The sequence below is a fragment of the Orcinus orca genome, chromosome 20 (genome assembly GCF_937001465.1).
Source record: "Orcinus orca chromosome 20, mOrcOrc1.1, whole genome shotgun sequence".
Classification (NCBI taxonomy): domain Eukaryota; kingdom Metazoa; phylum Chordata; class Mammalia; order Artiodactyla; family Delphinidae; genus Orcinus; species Orcinus orca.
In genome coordinates this window covers 36,953,671-36,975,102 of record NC_064578.1, presented here as the reverse complement: position 1 = coordinate 36,975,102, position 21,432 = coordinate 36,953,671, and the positions used below count along the sequence as shown (strand labels likewise).

The following is a 21,432-nucleotide window of genomic DNA, read 5'->3' as shown; positions in this document are numbered from 1 at the left end:
CATTGCTCAGTATCTGGCACATAATCAGTGCACAATAAACGTTTGTAGCATTCATCAATAAGCAAATCAGGACATGAGTATTGTGAAATAAAATTCATATCTTATAGCAAGACAAGAAAAAATTTACATATAATATTTTCCTGCCCTTTGGCCTCCTCACTCTCTCCTACTGCGCATTGTGTATCTGCATTATGCATTGACTAAACCTCCCTCCTTGGCAGAAATACATGCTCAACCATAAAGAGCAACATTCTCCTAGAATCAACAAGACAACTCCTTAAAAGATAACATTCCAGGACTTGCCTGGTGGCACAGTGGTTAAGAATCTGCCTGCCAATGCAGGGGAAACGGGTTTGATCCCTGGTCCAGGAAGATCCCACATGGGCCCCCTACATTTTGCTCATGATCCTCTGAACTGCCTGTCATGGGATTGATGTCCACTACTCTATGAGATGTCCTTCTGGCTCCGGTAGCTGATTTCAGCTAACTATTCTGTACCGACTTGCTCTAACACTTGAGTTTCCGAAAAGCATTCATTAAATTGCTGTGCCCTGGGAAAGCCAAGATCCACTGTCATATAGTACACATGACAGAAATGCCTCCTGTACTGGATTGCCTAAGCCCCTATACTCCACAAAGGCTAGACAGTCACAAACACTTCTCTAGGACACTGTCACCCCCTTCTTAGTGTTTGCCACAAGGAAACGTGAGAACCATCTAAGAAACAAATGAAATAAGTTATTCCAAGTACTGTTAAAATGTTGTCTATGGGGACTTCCCTGGTAGCATAGTGGTTGGGAATCCGCCTGCCAATGCAGGGCACATAGGTTCAATCCCTGGTCCGGGAAGATTCCCACATGCTGCGGAGTAACTAAGCCCGTGTGCCACAACTGAGCCCAAGTGCCGCAAACACTAGGCCTGTGCGCCTGGAGCCTGTGCTCCGCAACAAAGAGAGGCCACCGCAATAAGCCCGCGCACCGCAGCGAGGAATGGCCCCCGCTCGCAGCAACTAGGGAGGGCCCGTGAGCAGCAGTGAAGATCCAACACAGCCATAAATAAATAAATAAAATTTATTTAAGAAAAAAACGTCTATGAAATTTCCATCTAGGGCATTGTTATTCAAAGTGTGGTCCCTGGACTGGCAATATGTTGTGTGTGTGTGGGGGGGGTACCTGGGGGTTTATTTGAAATATACACTCTTGGTCCCCACCCCGGACCTGGTGAATTCCAGAATCTGCATTTTACCAAGACCCTCATGTGATTTGTATGTTTGATAAAGCTTGAAAATCATTGGTCCAGGGGATGTGTAGGAAGGTAAAAATAGTTGACAAAAAGCGTTTTGTAACACCCATCTCCTGTGGATGTATCCTATTTAAGGCTTAAAATCATTGTGGCTCAAGCTTATGTAATTTTACCAAATTTGCACACACTATCCTATCAATCCATTTTATTCCCAGCTAAACTCCCAAATTGCTGATCCAGAGAACTGTGAGATAAATGTCTGTTTTAAGACACTGAGTTTTGGGATAATTTGTCACACAATAGATAACTAATATAGGTGGGAGGCTTTTGGGAGTTTATGTGGAGGTATCATTCCTAGGAAAGAAGAGTAAGGCTGAAGAAAGCAAATGAGTAAATATGACTAAAAGAGTAGATGGTGTCCTGCTCAATAAGTGTTTAAAACAAGTGAACAGTTGAACAAGTGAGTGTTGTGAATGTTGAGAATATACAATAAACTCCATATATATTCTACTAGTTCCTTTTATGAATTAAGGTAGTGTGAAAGGAAGAAGGTCCAAAATTGTTAATAGCAACTTTTATTGTTTCACTGGTGAAAAAAAAAAAATCATAATTGTATGATGCATTTCCCCCTAAATTTACAACAATGAAGGTTATACATAAATTATATAGATCACAAATTTTCTATTTTATACTATTTAGAACAAAATTATTTTGATAAATATGTCCAGAGGACAACCTAAGTTCTTAATGGATGGCTGAGTCCAAATATGCAAAATATAGCTTCTGGTTTAGACCATGGTGCTTTAAAATTCTCAAACATGCATTAATATACTCTAATTTTAGGGAAAATATTACACATGGCCTTATCTTGCATTTCAGGAGAAGCCCAAGCTGAATTTCACAAACAGTATTCCTTTCCTCTAAATTAATCTCAGAACAGAGAGACAGACACTTTCTGGTTAGTACTCCCAAGTAATGAAGGAAATTACACACTCAACAATGAAACAAAACAGAAAAAAAGGAAGGAGAGCTTCATTAGTCACAGAGATAAGTGGGGTTTTTTTGGCTTTTTTTGTTTGTTTTTTTTAAACAGATCGCAGGAATTTAAAATAGCAGATCAATCATGCTACTTAGGGTGATCAGACAGACCTGAACACTTATGAAGTGAATAATTTTATTAAGGTCTTGAAGGTGAGTGTCTGGAGGTACTGGGTAAAACACACCACAGGTAAGAAATGGGAAACCTACCTCAGCATTTCTGAAAGGCACAATCTATGGAAGGGAAGCCTAGTATAATAAAACCCTTACTGGATGTACATGGAAAGGAGGATGGTGAGCCTGGCTCCTTTCTAAAGGATGAGACCCTCGTAAATTGGCCCCTCAGATTCCGGTGATTCCCGCCTCAAGCGCAAATGCTCCAGTGTGTTATGAAAATGTTTGTTAATCTGCTCTGTTTCTTCACTGGACTCAAGATTTGGGAGGTCTTCTCGAATCTTTTGGATAAGCTGATTCAAAACCTGAATCGTGACCTACAAAAGAACAATTTTACCATCAAGCATGTACCACACACACAAAAAAAATAACGTAATTTAATAAAAATGTTTTGAGGAGCTTGTGTTACTCTCAGCAGTTACCAGATTATGAAAACAAAGAAAAAAAAAAAAAAAAGAGATGAGAACATGATTCCTGGTTTGAGCAACAACTATTGGACATTCATCCAAAACAACAACCGGAAAAAAAAAAAAACTTAATGGAAATACAGAAAATCATAAACCAGTAAAAGAACAAAAGCAAAATTTTATTTAACCTACAAATATTGATCCATCCTTTATTTGGGAATTATTCTACACTTTTATGGGATGACAAATCAGCCTACTATTCAGCATTTGTAAATTATTTTTTATTTTTTAAACAGGGAGTGACTATTTTATAAAATATTCATAAACAAAAGAGATAAGAATTTTCTTGCACATAATAAGCTCTTCTGTAAGATGCATCTATATAGACAGAGAAGAATTTTAGAGAATGAAAGAGACCACTAGGTAGATTCTCCAAACTCTGACCCTTGTAAACAAAAAAGAAAAGTATCAGGATGATAAACTTTTGTATGTATCAAATCTAAGAGTAGGAAAGGAAAATAGTTCACTAACAGCAATTTATTATTCACTTACCGCATCATTTTCCTTTTCATAAAAATAGATATATCTGTTCAGAATTTCTATAAAAAGTTGCACTTGTAAAGAGGGGTCCATGCACTGATTTGCTATTTTTAGAGCTTTCTTTAGGCATTCCATTACCCTCTTGCCTCCGTGAAGCTAGAATAAAGGGAGTGAGGGGAGTATTAAAGAGATTAATGAATCACAAATGTCCCATTTCACACAAAGAAATAAACACACTACAGTGGCTCTTTCATATTTTAAAAGGACAAAACCAATTTAAATCCTCTTCATTTTTTAAAGTACACAGCTATATTTTTTTTTATTTTTTTATTTTATTTTTTTTTTGCAGTACGCAGGCCTCCCACTGTTGTGGCCTCTCCCGTTGCGGAGCACAGGCTCCGGACGCACAGGATCAGCGGCCATGGCTCACGGGCCCAGCTGCTCCACGGCATGTGGGATCTTCCCGGACCGGGGCACGAACCCATGTCCCCTGCATCGGCAGGTGGACTCTCAACCACTGCACCACCAGGGAAGCCCACAAAGCTATATTTTAAAACAAATATATTATTTGTTTTATATATTTATATGTTAAATGTTTTATATTTATGTGTTTTGTATATTTTTTAAAGATAGTGGTACAAACTTGCTATGTTACAAAATCCTCAAAGTGGAGGCTTCACCACAGGATGTAACTCTATATGTTACTGTCCATTTCGTTTCTTTTAACAAAACAAAGCAATATTCTTTGTCAGGTTTCCAAGCACTGCACATGTTTCACCTCCAAGGCAAAAGGCCCCAGCAGCCGTTCCCTATCAATGATCCCCTCTCCTCTAACACTGTTGGTTAGGAATGACCTCCCACCTTACCTCCTCCCCATTTTTGTCTGTGTTTCTGCCAGACCAGAAGAGATGTGCACAGGTGCTCACAGCTCGGCCCTGATCAGGTTTCTTCAGAAGTTTGGATGCAGCAAGAGCACACTGAGTCCTCAAGGGTTCATGATTTTCTTCACTGAAGCACTTCATCCTCTCAAAAGTACCAATGATCAAGGTGATGGCAGCCAGCTGTGCTTTGGAATCACTGATTTCATCTTCATACAAAGAAAATGCCTGGTACACACAAAGCAGAAGTGACCTTTAGGGACCAACCATCTACTAGAGCATTTTCCAAAGTATTTCCCATCAAAGCCCCATCCTGTGAGTCATTCAGATCAGAATATGGTTCAGATCAGAATACGCAGTGCCCTCGCTTGGAGAGGCACAAGACAAAGATGCTGACAAGTTGCAACAAAGAAACCTGTTTTAACTTTTGTTTAATCCAGGGTTCCCAAAATGAATAACAAAGGAATTTTTTCCCCCATGAAACAGTTTTTACCATAACCCACTGGAAAATCTTCAATCTCATTAGCACCCAATAACTGATCAATTTTCCTGCTCCAAACCAGTCAATAAAACTATAGTGTTAAGAAGCATAGTATTTCCCATCAAGATGGTGAGAAAGGGGTAGTTATAAATTCAGTGAAGAGTAAATCCACGTGCACCACCACCATTAACTACAGACAGGTGACTGAACAGAGCAAACGGATTAAACATCCCAGAAAGAGAGCAGATCACACCTGGGACATAAATTCATATGCTACTGTTTCATGATTTTCAAAACCAATTTCTCCAGCAGCTAGAGCGCCCTGAAGAAAAAGTCTTAAGGGTAATTCTGCCAGCTCTGCTTTGATCAAAGCACTGATAGTCTGGTGAGCAAATGAAAAAATCTTCTGGCATTTCTTTTCCCATTTGTCATCCTAAAACAAAAAAAAAATAGTTTAAATTACTTTAAGTTCAAGATTAACTTGCTTAAGAATATTCATTTTATATAAAATGTCTATAGAACAAACAGGAAAAGTGTTAAAATTGAGTTCACAGTTTTCCTGCTATCTTCTGTCTCATCTGTGGAGTACACAAGGAAATCAAGCAGGATGTCTTCTCAAAACATCCATTTGAAGTCACTGGCTTTGCAATTTTTATATACTTGGTATTGGTTTTTTTGCATCAGAAAAAGCAACATATTCCCAAATTGGACAGAATTAGGAAAATACACAAAAGAATTTTTTAAAAATTAAAACCATCCCTAAATCTACCACCCAGCAATAATCACTGATAACACTCTAATGTTAATGTCTTCCTTTCTTTTTTCTATGCAAATATAATGTAACTGGGATCCTCTGTGTATGGTTTTCTACTTTAAAGTACTTATTGAAGAATTAAATTGGGCTCATGCTGCATGTAATTTGTATTCAACTTCTTTTCTTTCACTTATTTTGTCATAATTTTCCTCATGATACTAAAGTTATTTAAAATCATTTTAGTCACTAGAAAATATTCCACAAACTGGATATAGCATAATTTACTTAACTACTTCCTTTTGGAAATAAATGTAATATAACAAATGGTCTGTAAACACAAAGCTTTATTGAATCCCTAATTTTTTCTTTAGTATAAATTTAGAAGTGGAAATACTGGGTTTTTTAAGGCTCTAGTTACACACTGCCAGAGTTTTCTAGAAAGACTGTAGTAATTCACATTCCCACCATTACTAGATGAGAATGAATTCTCATCACACCACGGCTATTGCTGAACCTTATTTTTCTTTTTTCTTTACCAGTTTGATTTCTAAAAAGGTTCACTGTTACAATTAGTAGTGAGGTTAAATATTTTATCCACGTTTGACCATCCAAATTTCTTATTAATGCAATTGATTCTTTTCACTTTTAAGAGAGGATAATAGTCACAGACTTTTACAAGGACTAAATGCAATAATCCAAGTTTATACTCCTTGGCACAGTGTACGGCACATAGTAAGTAAATGCTCGTTGCTTTTTTTATTGTTACATTCACAAACATCTATCCATAAAATACTGGGAAAAAGGAACTATGAGAGGCTGGCCTCATAAAAACTGGCCAAAGGCATGCTATGTCATACTGGTAAGTCTACTGAATATACCTTGTTTCTCCATTATTAGAAAATAAAGTTTATGGTGTTTGTTCCTTAATATAAACCTGACTGTCCAACTTTCAGGTACATTAGGTTAGGGTTTTTTTTTTTTTTGCTGCGCCGTGAGGCTTGTGGGATTTTAGTTCCCCAATCAGGGATGCAACCTGGGCCCTCGGCAGTGAAAGCAGAGTCCTAACCACTGGATGGCCAGGGAACTCCCAGATTAGGATATTTTCTACACCACTGAAGACTTAGCCATAATCCTGTTTGTAAAAGGACTAAGCTCATTAAAAAATGTACACAACTCATAAAATTATTCAATTACAGGCTTTTAGAAAGCAGCAATTATGCAATGCTGGGCCCTTTCATTAGGCAAAGCTTAACATGAATTAGATCTTACTTGTTATGTACTGCAACCTCTGAATAAGATTATTATATCACTTCAGAATTAGTACTTCATAAAGACTCCCAAGAAAATAAAATCGTTCTTGAGGAACTAAAGCATTCTGAGCCATTTTGTAATAAACTTATAGATGTCTCACAAGTGATCTTTAGACACAGGAAAAACTTCTAACATAAATTTAAACTGTTTTAATCTTTCATTTCTAAGTGTTTTTTATGTGATTCCTCAACTAGTATGTAATCTTATCTACCAACATCACTATTGTCAATAGTGATACTTAAGTATAACACAGGATGAGTAATGAATTGAGAGTTATTGAAACTGGGATTTTATTACACCATTATCTATTTGTATATGTTTGAAATTTTCTATAGTGATAAACTAAAACACATACACAGAGGAAAAAGGGGAAAAATTAGTGACATACTTAAAAGTAAACCCACCACTTTAGAATTCTCTTTGTAGCGAAAAGCCAGCTGGTAAGCTGCAAATACCAAAGGTGGCAGTGTGAAGCGAATCCGCTGATTTCCACCAGCTCCAAAATGTTTTCGTGCTGTGTTTAAAATCTGACCAAAACAAACAAAACCCATTAATCTTTTCTGTAATTATAGAAACTGTAATTAATCACTTATAAAATTAAACAGGAGCTCTAATCATCATGATTGCTACCATTTTTTGAATATGTATGATATACCAGACTTCATGGTATACTTTTACATTTCTTATCTTGCCGAGTCATCACAATCACCCTAGAGACAAATACTAAACCCATTTCACAAATGGGGAAGACTGAGGTTCAGAGAGGTTGTATAACTTGCCCAAAGTTACATAGCTAGTCAGGGGCAGATATAAATACATGTTCATATACACATGTGAGAAGTATACTGTGTTGATAAAGAGCACAGGCTCTGAAGACAGATACAGTTAAAAGTAGATTCTAACACTTACTATCTGTGTGACCCTGGGCACATTAATATTTACCTTCTCTTAGCTGTAAGTTTCATTTGAAAAATGGGGCAGTATATTTCTCTTAGGGTTGCTGGGAAGATCAAGTAATAGATGTAAAGTGTTACCAGTACTAACACAAGGTATGTACTCAAAATATTGACTATTATTATGATACAAAAAATATGCATATTGCTGGTATATCACACCTCCTACTTCAGAAAAACATTAAGACCATTTAAGTCAAGGGAAATGGTAACACACTTTAAAAAAGAGCCATTAGTAAACAAATGTCTGGTTGTTTCAGAAAAAAAACCACAAGAATTCATGAAATAACTTAATATGTGTGTCACAGTGTGTGACATATTCAGGTTTTGTAAATTTCTCTGACAGTCATAGATGGATAGGAAGAGAATGCATTCCCCCTTGGGGAAGTCACAGCTAATGATCCTCACCTTAAAGGTGTTTCTGTACATGGCATAACCAACTGGCCACAGGTGGAAAGCATACTTCCTAACTACTACATTTGGTATACAACAAAAAATGAAAACACACATAGGCCATGTGACACAGAAACATAAGGGAATCAGTTAAAACATCTGAACAATGGAGCCAGCCACTAGGTATAGATCACACACAGTGCACAGATTATCTGACACTAAGCCAAGTTGAAGACTGTCGCACTACCAACAGAAATCAGCTTCTTTTTCACAATGGCTATGAAGAAGTACTAGAGTGTCAACTATGACAAAGTCAACACAGGAAGAAAGTCAGGACTCATCCTCAAATAAAGGTGTTCTTCATTACTAACACTTAGCCTCATGCATCCAACAATGGTTAAACTACTTTGCCCAAACGATAATTAGGCAGCCATATGTGCTACCTTTCATAAACATAAATTGTCCAGTATCAGTCACCAATACTCCTACTCAGGCAACATGTTTTATTCATTTCACAAAGGTTTATTGAGGACTAAGGACAAAGAAAGGGAGAATCTCATCTGATTGTTTTTTTCCAGGAAAAGGGGGTTAAGAAAAAGGCAATTTTAATTTTAAAGTCTTCACACATTTTCCATGTGGCAAACACAAACAACTTCTATTTGCAAACCTTGGAAACATATACACAGTTGAATATAAGGATTTTACTCATACTTTAAAAGTTTATTATGAAAAACAAATGAACAATTCTACAAGTAACACACAGTTCAAAAAGAAAATGAACATGGACTGATTATAGGACACCCAACTAAAGGAAGATAGGTTTTTCTACAATTCTTAAGAAGTCTTCAAAAGAAATGACAGCAACCAACTTGTTCTTCATAAGCTCCAGAAGTTTACAAACAATTATGCATTTAATCATAAAGTTCAGTTAATCTCTTATTCAGTTTCAATTCTTTCAAAACCTTTTAATACCACAAGCTGGATTAGACCATTTGAGACACATCTACACGACTTCATTAGAAGTTGTTGAAGGGGTATAGTAAGAGTTAACTCATACCAAGTACTGCTGATCAGGGTCCTCAGACCGTAGAAGATGAATGAATCTGCCCACAAGGCTCTGCTCATCAGCAAAGTCCTCTGGGTCAGGGTCTTCTACAGGTTGATCTGGCTGATCCTGAATCAATGTTGATACCAAATTCATTATGGAATCCACCTGTATCATGGGAGACAGAAACCCACTGGGGTGAAACAATCAGCATATAATGCCACTGACAAAAGCATTTCTAGTTGTGTAAAGTAGTTACGAAATAGTATTCCAACATAATTCCTTCTTCTGTATGAAAGTATATGCATGTTGGTACACATATAAACATTTAGAAAGAGACGCACCAAATGTTAATCAATAGTTAATCAATGGACCTCTCTTCCTGGTGGGATTATAGTTATTTTATAATTTCTTCTTTATACATTATCTCATTTATATAATGAATAAGCTACTTGTAACTTTTTTTAGTAGTAAATTACCCTCCCCGCCCATCTCATGTGTTTGTCTCAAGGTCTAAAACCATAACTACATTGTCTCTGTTTTTCTAATAAAGCATGTGGGTATTCTCTTACCTGGTCTTGAGAGACAATTTCTGTGTTATAATCCAGAACATTACTAAGCACATAACAACTCATGCTTTTTCTGGATTCATAGTCAAAGTACTCAAAGAGTGGGTGAAAATGTTTTAATTTCAAGACTGTTAAAATATTGTTGTAAGTGTCAACAGGTATCTTCAGAAGTCTGGTGAGCTCCTTTGAAACTGCACTACTGGTAGCAATACTGCAAAAAGAAAAACAGCAGCCCTTTAGTGAATGAAATTAACTTCTTATATACACAAACAGCACTTGATTCACAAAAATTTGAAATTTTTCATTTATAATATTAAAGGAAATGGGTCAAGTGAATCACACCATCCCAAAACACTCCAATGACTTCCAAGAGAGGTTTATCAGATGTCTTTCTAAACACATTTATTCATCTATTAATGTCCTATTGATACAATAAGTTATGCTAGTCTCCAATTCATAAACAGGTTGTATACCTGGAGTTAAAATGCCTGTCTAGAATGTGGTATTTCTAAGGGAAGTATTTTAAGTGGTAGTTAGGTTTCTAGGGCAGCCAATAAGTACGGGATATTCGGGGTGACAAAGCCATGCAAAAATAGCAATTCAACAAAATAGAAAAATACATAAATTATTTCTTCTGCATCAGATGTTGATGACTAAGGAAAAGCAGGATGAAATTAGGAACATTCCGTGGGGGCTGAAGAATATCCAGGCATTTATAAGACCTTTAGAGGTTGGGATTTCTAATTTTTTATCTTGTCTAATTTTACTTTAAAACTCACTTAGTGGGGGAAGATATAGATACATCACTTATTCAAGATCTGGAATGTTTTTCAGTTCACAAAAAATGGGAGTGACAAAAAGAAAAAGGAGGAATAAAAAGAGGTAAAAGGAAAAGAAATCTTCCAGATGTTAACTAAACCACTGGAGGAGAGATGGAAAGCGGAAAGATTACGTGAGTATATATAGGGACCTATATATATAGGGCAAGGAGGGGCAAGGAGGGGTCTAGATTGGGCAAGGAGGGGTATAGGGCAAGGAGGGTCCTAAATTGACCGCATGTTCAGAAGCAGTGAAGGATGGGACAGTAAGAGGACTGCTGGGAAAACAAAAAGGGATCAGAACTGCCCACAGTGGCCACTAGAGGATGCAACAGGTCCAGGACAGCATAGTTGAAGAAGATGCAAGTAGACAACAGAATATTATACTATCCTTGATGGTATCAAAATCAAAGCTCAAAATAGAGAAAAATTTAAACCAATTAATTTCCACACCTTAAATACATACATGCCTCCCTAATTTTTTCACATCTTACTCATCTGTAGGAAACCACTTCTCATGGAAATACTGCTTCATATAAATAGTTTCCTTACCAGTTTAAAAACTAACTCACCCATATATACAAAGGGGTCTGAATTGGAGACACTGGTCCCTGAAGACTGCTATGGTCTATGAGTGCCACTACTTGATCAATGTACACAGCCAAGCAGTTGGTTGCCACTTTCTGCCCTGATTAGTACCAAGCATGTCGATCTAACAAATACTTAAAACAAGATGAACGCTAACATTTCAAAAAGGAATTGCGAAAGAAAAATAAATCTGGGACAAAAAAGTGCTTTACAAAGGTTTTTACAAAAATGTTTAACTTTGACTTACTGTTCGAGGTTGAGCTTATTAAATATCTCCACTGTTGTTTCTAGAACTTTATCAACATAGTCCACACGATCAGGATAACACTTCATAGCGAGATTAATGAGAGAGACTTGTAAAGATACAACATCCTCCGAAGGCATGTCTTGTCTCGACTGGAATGTTCAGAAAACCATGGAATTTATTTTAAACAATTAGAAGAGGAACTACCACCTGAGAAGTTTGAAAGTTTTGAGAACTTAGCAACAAAGCCATACAAACCTGTATTACTGTAGCCACCTGCTGTGAAAATATGTCAAAAAGTTTAATATCTGTTGGAATTCCAGGTCCATCTTCACGGTGAGCAAATAAAGCTAATCTAAAAAAGAAAATAATCTTTATTTAAAAGGATATAGGGATCTGGGTAGTGGGATCATGGATGACATTTTATTCTTTATGCTGTTCTGTATTTTCTCCAAGTGTATTTCTCCTAGAACCTTTCTCCTAAAAAGATTTTTAAGAAGGACAGGGAACGTAGCTGACCATTCCCTCAATTCATTTTTAATGAAACAGTTTTACCAATGATGCCTTATTTCACTGTATTCTTACCATACACAACAAATTTTCGACAGGCCAATTCTGCCAAATTAATTAAGTAGATATGGATAGAAATGTATTAAAGGTGATAAACGTATTCAACAGCCATGATTAGAAAAAATAATCTTTTAAATATAAAAAGCACCTAGACTCTTTTAAGACACTGCATTTTTACTACTGAAAAGTTTAAAACACAACGAATTCTAAAAGTAGTAAAGTTAACTTCTATTTACCACATCTTAAACTATACAAAATAATGTCTGTTCCATTATCACTAAGTGTTTATCATGGTTACAACTAGACGCACATTTTGTTGTGCACAGAAGAACCACTACTGACAGAAACAGTTAAGTGACAATACACCCAACATAGGAAAATCCAGTTATTAGCTTCCATTAAGAGTATGCCCAAATAGAGGACTTTACTGGTGGTCCAGTGGTAAAGAATCCACCTAACAGTGCAGGGGATGCGGGTGGGATCCCTGGTTGGGGAACTAAGATCCCAAATGCTGCGGGGGAATTAAGCCTCCAGGCCACAACTACTGAACTCACACACCTCAACTAGAGAGCCTGTGTGCCGCAAACTACAGCGCTCATGCGCCTTGGAGCCCACATGCCACAACAAGAGAGAGAAAACCCGTGTACCACAACTAGAAAGAAGCCTGCGTGCCACAACAAATGATCCCGCATGCCTCAATGAAAATCCCACATGCCGCAACTAACACATAGTGCAGGCAAAAAATAAAATAAATTAATAAAAAAAGAGAAATGCTTTAAAAAAGAAAAAAAAAAGAGCATGGCCAAGTAACTTATAATTCTTAATGTCCAGGACTGACAAGATAATTTGAAGAATTCTGCTATATAAATTCTCAGACTTTAAAACTAATAACTTAGATATTTAAAATATAATAAAACGTATTTGCAGAAATAAATCTACACTTGGGTTTCTGGTTTCATAATGTCAATGAGTGTATGCTCACAAGTAGGACACATACTATGTACTAGCACCCAGCATGCACTCATTAAAGCTATTATTAAAGGCCAAGTTTTATACTTTTAACAAAGACCAAGGGCTAAAGAAGTCAAACTTAAAGAGGATTTACTAACATTTTTAATACTTGAAAATTCTTCTTTAAAAACATGTGATGATGCAGTGATTACCTGAACGTCCTTTTTTTTGGTTTTTTGCAGTACGCGGGCCTCTCACTGTTGTGGCCTCTCCCGTTGTGGAGCACAGGCTCTGGACAAACAGGCTCAGCGGCCATGGCTCACGGGCCCAGCCGCTCCACGGCATGTGGGATCCTCCCGGACCGGGGCACAAACCCGTGTCCCCTGCATCGGCAGGCGGACTCTCAACCACTGCGCCACCAGGGAAGCCCTACCTGAACATTCTTAATCATCTATATTTATGGTTACTTGATAAAGAAGACTCCAGATCAAACTGGTTCCCACTGAAAGATAACTTTCTTTTTTTTTTAATTAATTAATTTATTTATTTTTGGCTGTGTTGGGTCTTCATTGCTGCACGCGGGCTTTCTTTAGTTGCGGCGAGCAGGGGCCATTCTTCGTTGTGGTGTGCGGGCTTCTCATTGTGGTGGCTTCTCTTGTTGCGGAGCACGGGCTCTAGGCACATGGGATTCAGTAGTTGTGGCACGTGGGCCCAGTAGTTGTGTCTCACAGGCTCTAGAGCACAGGCTCAGTAGTTGTGGTGCACAGGTTTAGTTGCTCCATGGCACGTGGGATCTTCCTGGACTAGTGATCAAACCTGTGTCCCCTGCATTGGCAGGTGGATTCTTAACCACTGTGCCACCAGGGAAGCCCAAGATACTTTCATCATGGTAAAAAACAAGTTTTGCTCTTCAGTGATCTTTGGATTTATAAAATTTGGATTTATGACTAACATCTTAGGTCTATATAATGTCTTTAAATGCCAATTAAATGCATAGATTAAAATATATTACCTTCATGACCCCTGTACAATTAAGAGCTAAACTTATTTCATGCGTAAGCTAGACAAGCACTTAGTAAGTACTCAGACTTACAGAACTAGTGTAACTACATCAAAAATATTAATAAAGATGGAACAGAAAAAAAGAATTCACAAAAATGTTTTAAATTCATTATTCCCAAGTCGGAACATCTGCCCTCCAGTGTTGGAAATTCTTACCTATCAATTAAAGCAATGATTATGTTTTTCACATTTACATTTTGGTGTAACTCAGCACAGGCCCGAAGAAAAGGATTCAAAGTTTGAAGGTGGAATTCGTCAGGGAAAACCTGAAAATCAAATAATACTCAATTATTATTAAAACCAAATAGTAAAGATCAATTAGAAAAAGCATTTCACACAATATTCTGGACTTAGTATTTAAAGTTCATATTTGTGGGGAAAAAAATCATTTTAATCTTATAAAACCAAATTCAAATACATCACTTTTAAGCCTCTCTAAACATAACCCCAGAAAGAAATATTCTATTAACCAAAGTACATCTACAAGTTTTTTTCCAGGTTTATATTTATTTATCTATTTAATGCTCCTGACAATTTTATAAGGATCTCTGTTAGTCCCATTTCAAGGTAAGAAAAATGAGACTCAGTAATGCCAAAAAATGACAAACCAAAATATCAAAATTTTAAGTTAAGGAAGATCAGTATTTTTCCTTTGCATCAGCTTCCAGTATGGCCCATCTGGCAGTGTTAACAACTCTGTCTTTATTTTATTTCCCTTTTTTCTTTTTTTAATTGGGGTATAGTTGTTTTACACTGTTGTGTTAGTTTCTACTGTACAGCGAACTAAAGCTCCCTGTGCTATACAGCAGGTTCTTATTAGTTATCTATTTTATACACATTAGTGTATGTATGTCAGTCCCAATCTCCCAATTCATCCCACCACCACAACCCCACACCCCCGCTTCCCCCACTTAGTGTCCATACATTTGTTCTCTACATCTGTGTCTCCGTTTCTGCCTTGCAAACCAGTTCATCTGTACCATTTTTCTAGATTACACATATATGCATTAATAGACAATATTTGTTTTTCTCTTTCTGACTTACTTCATTCTGTATGACAGTTTCTAGGTCCATCCACGTCTCTACAAATGACCCAATTTCATTCCTTTTTACGGCTGAGTAATATTCCATTGTATATATGTACCACATCTTTATTCATTCATCTGTCGATGGGAATTTAGGTTGCTTCCATGACCTGGCTATCGTAAATAGTGTGCAATGAACATTTGGGTGCATGTGTCTTTTTGAATTATGGTTTTCTCTGGGTATATGCCAGTAGTGGTATTGCTGGGTCATATGGTAATTCTATTTTTAGCTTTTTAAGGAACTTCCATATTGTTCTCCATAGTGGCTGTATCAATTTACATTCCCACCAACAGTGCAGGAGGGTTCCCTTTTCTCCACACCCTCTCCAGCACTTATTGTTTGTAGATTTTCTGATGATGGTCATTCTAACCAGTGTGAGGTGATACCTCATTGTAGTTTTGATTTGCATTTCTCTAATAATTAGTAATGTTGAGCAGCTTTTCATGTGCCTCTTGGCCATCTGTATGTCTTCTTTGGAGAAATGTCTATTTAGGTCTTCCATCCATTTTTTGATTGGGTTGTGTTTTTGATATTGAGCTGCACGAGCTGTTTATGTATTTGGGAGATTAATCCTTGTTTGCTGATTTCTTTGCAAATATTTTCTCACATTCCAAGGGTTGTCTTTTTGTCTTGTTTATAGTTTCCTTTGCTGTGCAAAAGCTGCTAAGTTTCATTAGGTCCCATTTGTTTATTTGTTTTCATTTCCATTACTCTAGGAGGTGGGTCAAAAAGGATCTTGCTGTGATTTATGTCAAAGAGTGTTCTTCTTGTATTTTCCTCTAAGAGTTTTATAGTGTCCAGTCCTACATTTAGGTCTTTAATCCATTTTGAGTTTATTTTTGTGTATGGTGTTAGGAAGTGTTCTAATTTTATTCTTTTACATGTAGCTGTCCAGTTTTCCCAGCACCACTTATTGAAGAGACTGTCTTTTCTCCATTGTATATTTTTGCCTCCTTTATCAAATATAAGGTGACCATATGTGCATGGGTTTATCTCTGGGCTTTCTATCCTGTTCCATTGATATTTTTGTTTTTGTGCCAGTACCAAATTGTCTTGACTACTGTAGCTTTGTAGTATAGTTGGAAGTCAGGGAGTCTCATTCCTTCAATTCTATTTTTTTTTTCTCAAGATTGTTTTGGCTATTTGGGGTCTTTTGTATATCCATACAAATTTTAAGTCTTTTTGTTCTAGTTCTGTAAAAAATGCCATTGGTAATTTGATAGGGGTTGCATTGAATCTGTAGATTGCCTTACGTAGTAGTCATTTTCACAATATGATTCTTCCAATTCAAGAACATATTATATCTCTCCATCTGTTTGTGTCACCTTTGGTTTCTTTCATCAGTGTCTTATAGTCTTTACCTCCTTAGGTAAGTTTATTCCTAGGTATTTTATTCTTTTTGTTGCAATGGTGAATGGGATTATTTCCTTAATTTCTTTTTCTGATCTTTTGTTGTTAGTGTATAGGAATGCAAGAGATTTCTGTGTATTAATTTTGTATCTGGCAACTTTACCAAATTCATTGATTACCTCTAGTAGTTTCCTGGTGGCATCTTTAGGATTTTCTACGTACAGTATCATGTCACCTGCAGAGACAGTTTAACCTTTTCCTTTACAATTTGTATTCCTTTTCTTTTTCTTCTTGGATTGCCATGTCTAGGACTTCCAAAACTATGTTGAATAACAGTGGCGAGAGTGGACATCCTTATCTTGTTCCTGATCTCAGAGGAAATGCTTTCAGTTTTTCATCATTGAGAATGATGTTTGTTGTGGGTTTGTCATATATGGCCTTTATTATGTTGAGGTAGGTTCCCTCTATGCCCACTTTCTGGAGAGTTTTTATCATAAATGGGTGTTGACTTGTGTCAAAAGCTTTTGTGGCATCTATTGAGATAATCGTATCGTTTTTATCCTTCAATTTGTTAATATGGTGTGTCACACTGATTGATTTGCATATATTGTAGAATCCTTGCAACCCTGGGATAAATCCTAGTTGATCATGGTGTATGAGCCTTTTAATGTGTTACTGGATTCTGTTTGCTAGTATTTTGTTGAGGATTTTTGCATCTATATTCATCAGTGATATTGGTCTGTAATTTTCTTTTTTTGTAGTGTCTTTGTCTGGTTTTGATATCAGGGTGAGGGTGGCCTCGTAGAATGAGTTTGGGAGTGTTCCTTCCTCTGCAATATTAAGAGTTTGAGAAGACTGGGTGTCTTCTCTAAATGTTTGACAGAATTCACCTGTGAAGCCATATGGTCCTGAACTTCTGTTTGTTGGAAGATTTTATTCACAGTTTCAATTTCATTACTTGCGGTTGGTCTGTTTATAATTTCTATTTCTTCCTGGTTCAGTCTTGGAAGGTTATATTTTTCTAAGAATTTGTCCATTTCTTCCAGGTTGTCTATTTTATTGGCATAGAGTTGCTTGTAGTAGTCTCTTACAATGCTTTATATTTTGGTGGTGTCCATTGTTAACTTCTCTTTTTCACTTCTAATTCTATTGATTTGAGTCCTCTCCCTCTTTTTCATGATGAGCCTGGCTAAAGGTTTATCAATTTTGTTTATCTTCTCAAAGAACCAGCTTTTAGTTTTATAGATCTTTGCTATTGTTTTCTTTGTTTCTATTTCATTTATTTCTGCTCTGATCTTTATGATTTCTTTCCTTCTACTAACTTTGGGTTTTGTTTGTTCTTCTTTTTCTAGTTGTTTTAGGTGTAAGGTTAGATTGTTTATTTGAGAATTTTCTTGTTTCTTGAGGTGGGCTTGAATTGCTGTAAACTTCCCTCTTAGAACTCCTTTTGCTGTGTCCCATAGGTTTTGGATCATTGTGTTTTCATTGTCAGTTGTTTCTAGGTATTTTTAAATTTCTTCTTTGATTTCTTCAGTGATCTCTTGGTTATTTAGCAGTGCACTATTTAGCCTCCATGTGTTTGTGTGTTTTATAGGTTTTTTTTTCCTGTAATTGATTTCTAATCTCATAGTGTTGTGGTCAGTAAAGATACTTGATACAATTTCAGTTTTCTTAAATTTCCCAAGGCTTGATTTTTGACCCAAGATGTGATCTATTCTGGAGAACGTTCCGTGTGTACTTGAGACAAAAGTCTATTCTTCCACTTTTGGGTAGAATGTCCTATAAAAATCAATTAAGTCTATCTGGTCTATTGTGTCACTTAAAGCTTGTGTTTATTATTTATTTTCTGTCTGGATGATCTCTCTATTGGTGTAAGTGAGGTGTTAAAGTCCACCAGTATTACTGTGTTACTGTTGATTTCCCCTTTTATCACTGTTAGCATTTGCCTTATGTATTGAGGTACTCCTATGTTGGGTGCATAAATATTTATAATTGTTATGTTTTCTTCTTGGATTGATCCTTTGATCATTAACGTAGTGTCCTTCCTTATCTCTTGTAACAGTCTTTATTTTAAAATCTATCTTATCTGATATGAGTATTGCTACTCCAGTTTCTTTTGATTTCCATTTGCATGGAATATCTTTTTCGATCCCCTCCTTTCAGTCTGTACATGTTGCTAGGTCTGAAGTGGGTCTCTTGTAGACAGCATATATAAGGGTCTTGTTTTTGTATCCATTCAGCCAGTCTGCGTCTTTTGGTTGGAGCATTTAACCCATTTACATTTAAGGTAATTATCGATATATATGTTCCTATTACCATTTTCTTAATTGTTTTGGGTTTGTTTTTGTAGGTCCTTTCTACTCTTGTGTTTCCCACTTAGAGAAGTTTCTTTAGCATTTGTTGTAGAGCTGGTTTGGTGGTGCTGAGTTCTCTTAGCTTTTGCTTGTTTGTAAAGCTTTTGATTTCTCCATCAAATCTGAATGACATCCTTGCTGGGTAGAGTATTCTGTGTTGTAGGTTCTTCCCTTTCATCACTTTAAATATATCATGCCATTCCCTTCTGGCTTGCAGAGTTTCTGCTGAGAAATCAGCTGTTAACTTTATGGGAGTTCCCTTGTATGTTACTTGTCATTTTTCCCTTGTTGCTTTTAATAACTTTTCTTTGTCCTTATCTTTGTCAATTTGATTACTATGCATCTCAGCGTGTTTCTCCTTGGGTTTATCTTGCCTGGGACTCTCTGTGCTTCCTGGACTTGGGTGGCTATTTTCTTTCCCATGTTAGGGAAGCTTTCGACTACAATCTCTTCAAATATTTTCTTGGGTCCTTTCTTTCTCTCTTCTCCTTCTGGGACTCCTATAATGCCAATGTTGGTGCGTTGAATGTTGTCCCAGAGGTCTCTTAGGCTGTCTTCATTTCTTTTCATTCTTTTTTCTTTATTCTCTGTTGCCGCAATGATTTCCACCATTCCTTCTTCCAGGTCACTTAACCATTCTTCTCTACCTCAGTTATTCTGCTATTGATTTCTTCTAGTGTATTTTTCATTTCAGTTATTGTATTGTTCATCTGTTTGTTTGTTCATTAATTCTTCTATGTATTTGTTAAACATTTCTTGCATCTTCTCAATCTTTGCCTCCACTCTTTTTCCGAGGTCGTGGATCATCTTCAGTATCATTATTCGGAATTCTTTTTCTGGAAGGTTGCCTATCTCCACTTCATTTAGTTGTTTTTCCAGGGTTTTATCTTGTTCCTTCATCTGGGACATAGTCCTCTGCCTTTTCATTTTGTCTATCTTTCTGCGATTGTGGTTTTCATTCAGCAGGCTGCAAGCCTGTAGTTCTTCTTGCTTCTGCTGTCTGCCCTCTGGTGGAGGAGGCTAAGAGGCTTGTGCAAGCTTCCTGTTGGGAGGGACTAACGGTGGGTAAAGCTGGGTGTTGCTCTGGTAGGCAGAGCTCAGGAAAAGTTTAATATGCTTGTCTGCTGATGGGTGAGGCTGGGTTCCCTCCCTGTTGGTTGTTTTGCCTGAGGCAATCCAACACTGGAGCCTACAAGGCTCTTTGGTGGGGCTAATGGCAGACTCTGGGAGGACTCACGCCAAGAAGTAACTCCCAGAACTTCTGCTGCCAGTGTCCTTGTCCACGCAGTGAGCCACAGCCGTCCCCTGCCTCTGTAGGAGACCCTCCAACACTATCAGGTAGGTCTGGTTCAGTCTCCTGTGGTGTCTGCTCCTTCCCCCTTGGTCCTGGTGCACACACTACTTTGTGTGTGCCCTCCGAGAGTACAGTCTCTGTTCCCCCCATTCCTGTCAAAGTCCTGCAATCAAACCCCACTGGCCTTCAAAGTCTGATTCTCTGGGGATTTCTCCTCACTTTGGCAGATCCCCAGGTTGGGAAGCCTGAGGTGGGGCTCAGAACCTTCACTCCAGTGGGTGGACTTTTGAGGTATAATTGTTCTCCAGTTTGTGAGTCGCCCACCCAGTGGTTACGGGATTGATTTTATCATGATTGTGCCCTCCTACTGTCTCATTGCAGCAGGAGTCTTTGGATGTGGGGTATATTTTTTGGTGAGTTCCAGTGGCTTCCTGTCAATGATTGTTCAGCAGGGAGTTGTGATTCTGGTGCTCTCGCAAAAGGGAGTGAGCGCAAGCCCTTCTCTGCCATCTTGAACCAATTCCAAAGTACAGCTACAATTAAACTAAAACTAACGATACCTAGAAAACTTGGATGTTAATCTTTTCTACATTTTTGGGAGAAAAAGACATTAATACAAAGACCAAGTTGTTACATTAATAGGAGAAAGGGATTTATTCAGGAAACCTTAATTCCTCTTCAATCAAGATTTTTTTCCAAAACAATGAAAATTAATGAAATATAAAATGAGTTCTTTAATACCCTGAAATGTTCTCACCTACCTGAATAATACACTCCATGAGATATTCTTGAGCCAAAGCATCCCTGCAATTCACAACTTGCTCCAATATGCCAGTCAAAACAATCTGAAAAGAGAAGAGAAAAATTTTTAGGAGTTAAAAAATTATTTTCAAAATCCTAAGTAACTCCTCTAATAACACATTTGAGCTATTAGTTTAAAAGTCATATTTTAGATTTTTCTGACATATACATCATTTCTAGACTAAACTTTGAAATTTTACAGAATTTTTTAATTAAAAATTCTGGGTTTCTATTTCATAAAAGCCAAAGTCCATGTCATCAGTTTTTTTTCTTTTATGGTTTGTCCTTTTTGTGTCCTAGGAAAGCTTTATGTAATTCAAGGTTACAAAGATTTCCTTTGTGTTTTCTTCTAAAAGTTTCGTAGTTGCAAATTTCACACTTATGACTTTGATCATTTATTTTTAGTTTCTCTACATGAAAATGGGTTGCAGTTCAGAGGCTTTGTTTGCATACAGATGTCCAATTGTTGCAGAATCACTTGTTGAAAAGGTTGCCTTTGCACCCTTATCAACAATAGTTGATTATATAC

The 21,432-nt window shown here is 37.0% G+C and overlaps 1 protein-coding gene across 2 annotated transcripts in view; it reads right to left on the bottom strand.

Annotated features, from left to right (window-relative positions):
• Nucleotides 1-1,801: 1,801 nt before the first annotated feature.
• The window catches only part of VPS35 (VPS35 retromer complex component), a 41,489-nt gene continuing 21,858 nt past the window's right edge, over nucleotides 1,802-21,432 (bottom strand). For both annotated transcript variants that reach the window (XM_004264863.4, XM_033418869.2), the window contains 11 exons: nucleotides 20,864-20,947; nucleotides 14,175-14,284; nucleotides 11,694-11,790; nucleotides 11,439-11,587; nucleotides 9,789-9,996; nucleotides 9,229-9,384; nucleotides 7,230-7,352; nucleotides 5,014-5,193; nucleotides 4,268-4,507; nucleotides 3,414-3,557; nucleotides 1,802-2,771 (listed from right to left, as the gene is read on the bottom strand). In XM_004264863.4, coding sequence (XP_004264911.1) covers nucleotides 2,592-2,771; nucleotides 3,414-3,557; nucleotides 4,268-4,507; nucleotides 5,014-5,193; nucleotides 7,230-7,352; nucleotides 9,229-9,384; nucleotides 9,789-9,996; nucleotides 11,439-11,587; nucleotides 11,694-11,790; nucleotides 14,175-14,284; nucleotides 20,864-20,947 — 1,671 coding nt within the window. In that variant the 3' untranslated portion in view covers nucleotides 1,802-2,591. The remainder of the gene's footprint in view (nucleotides 2,772-3,413; nucleotides 3,558-4,267; nucleotides 4,508-5,013; nucleotides 5,194-7,229; nucleotides 7,353-9,228; nucleotides 9,385-9,788; nucleotides 9,997-11,438; nucleotides 11,588-11,693; nucleotides 11,791-14,174; nucleotides 14,285-20,863; nucleotides 20,948-21,432) is intronic.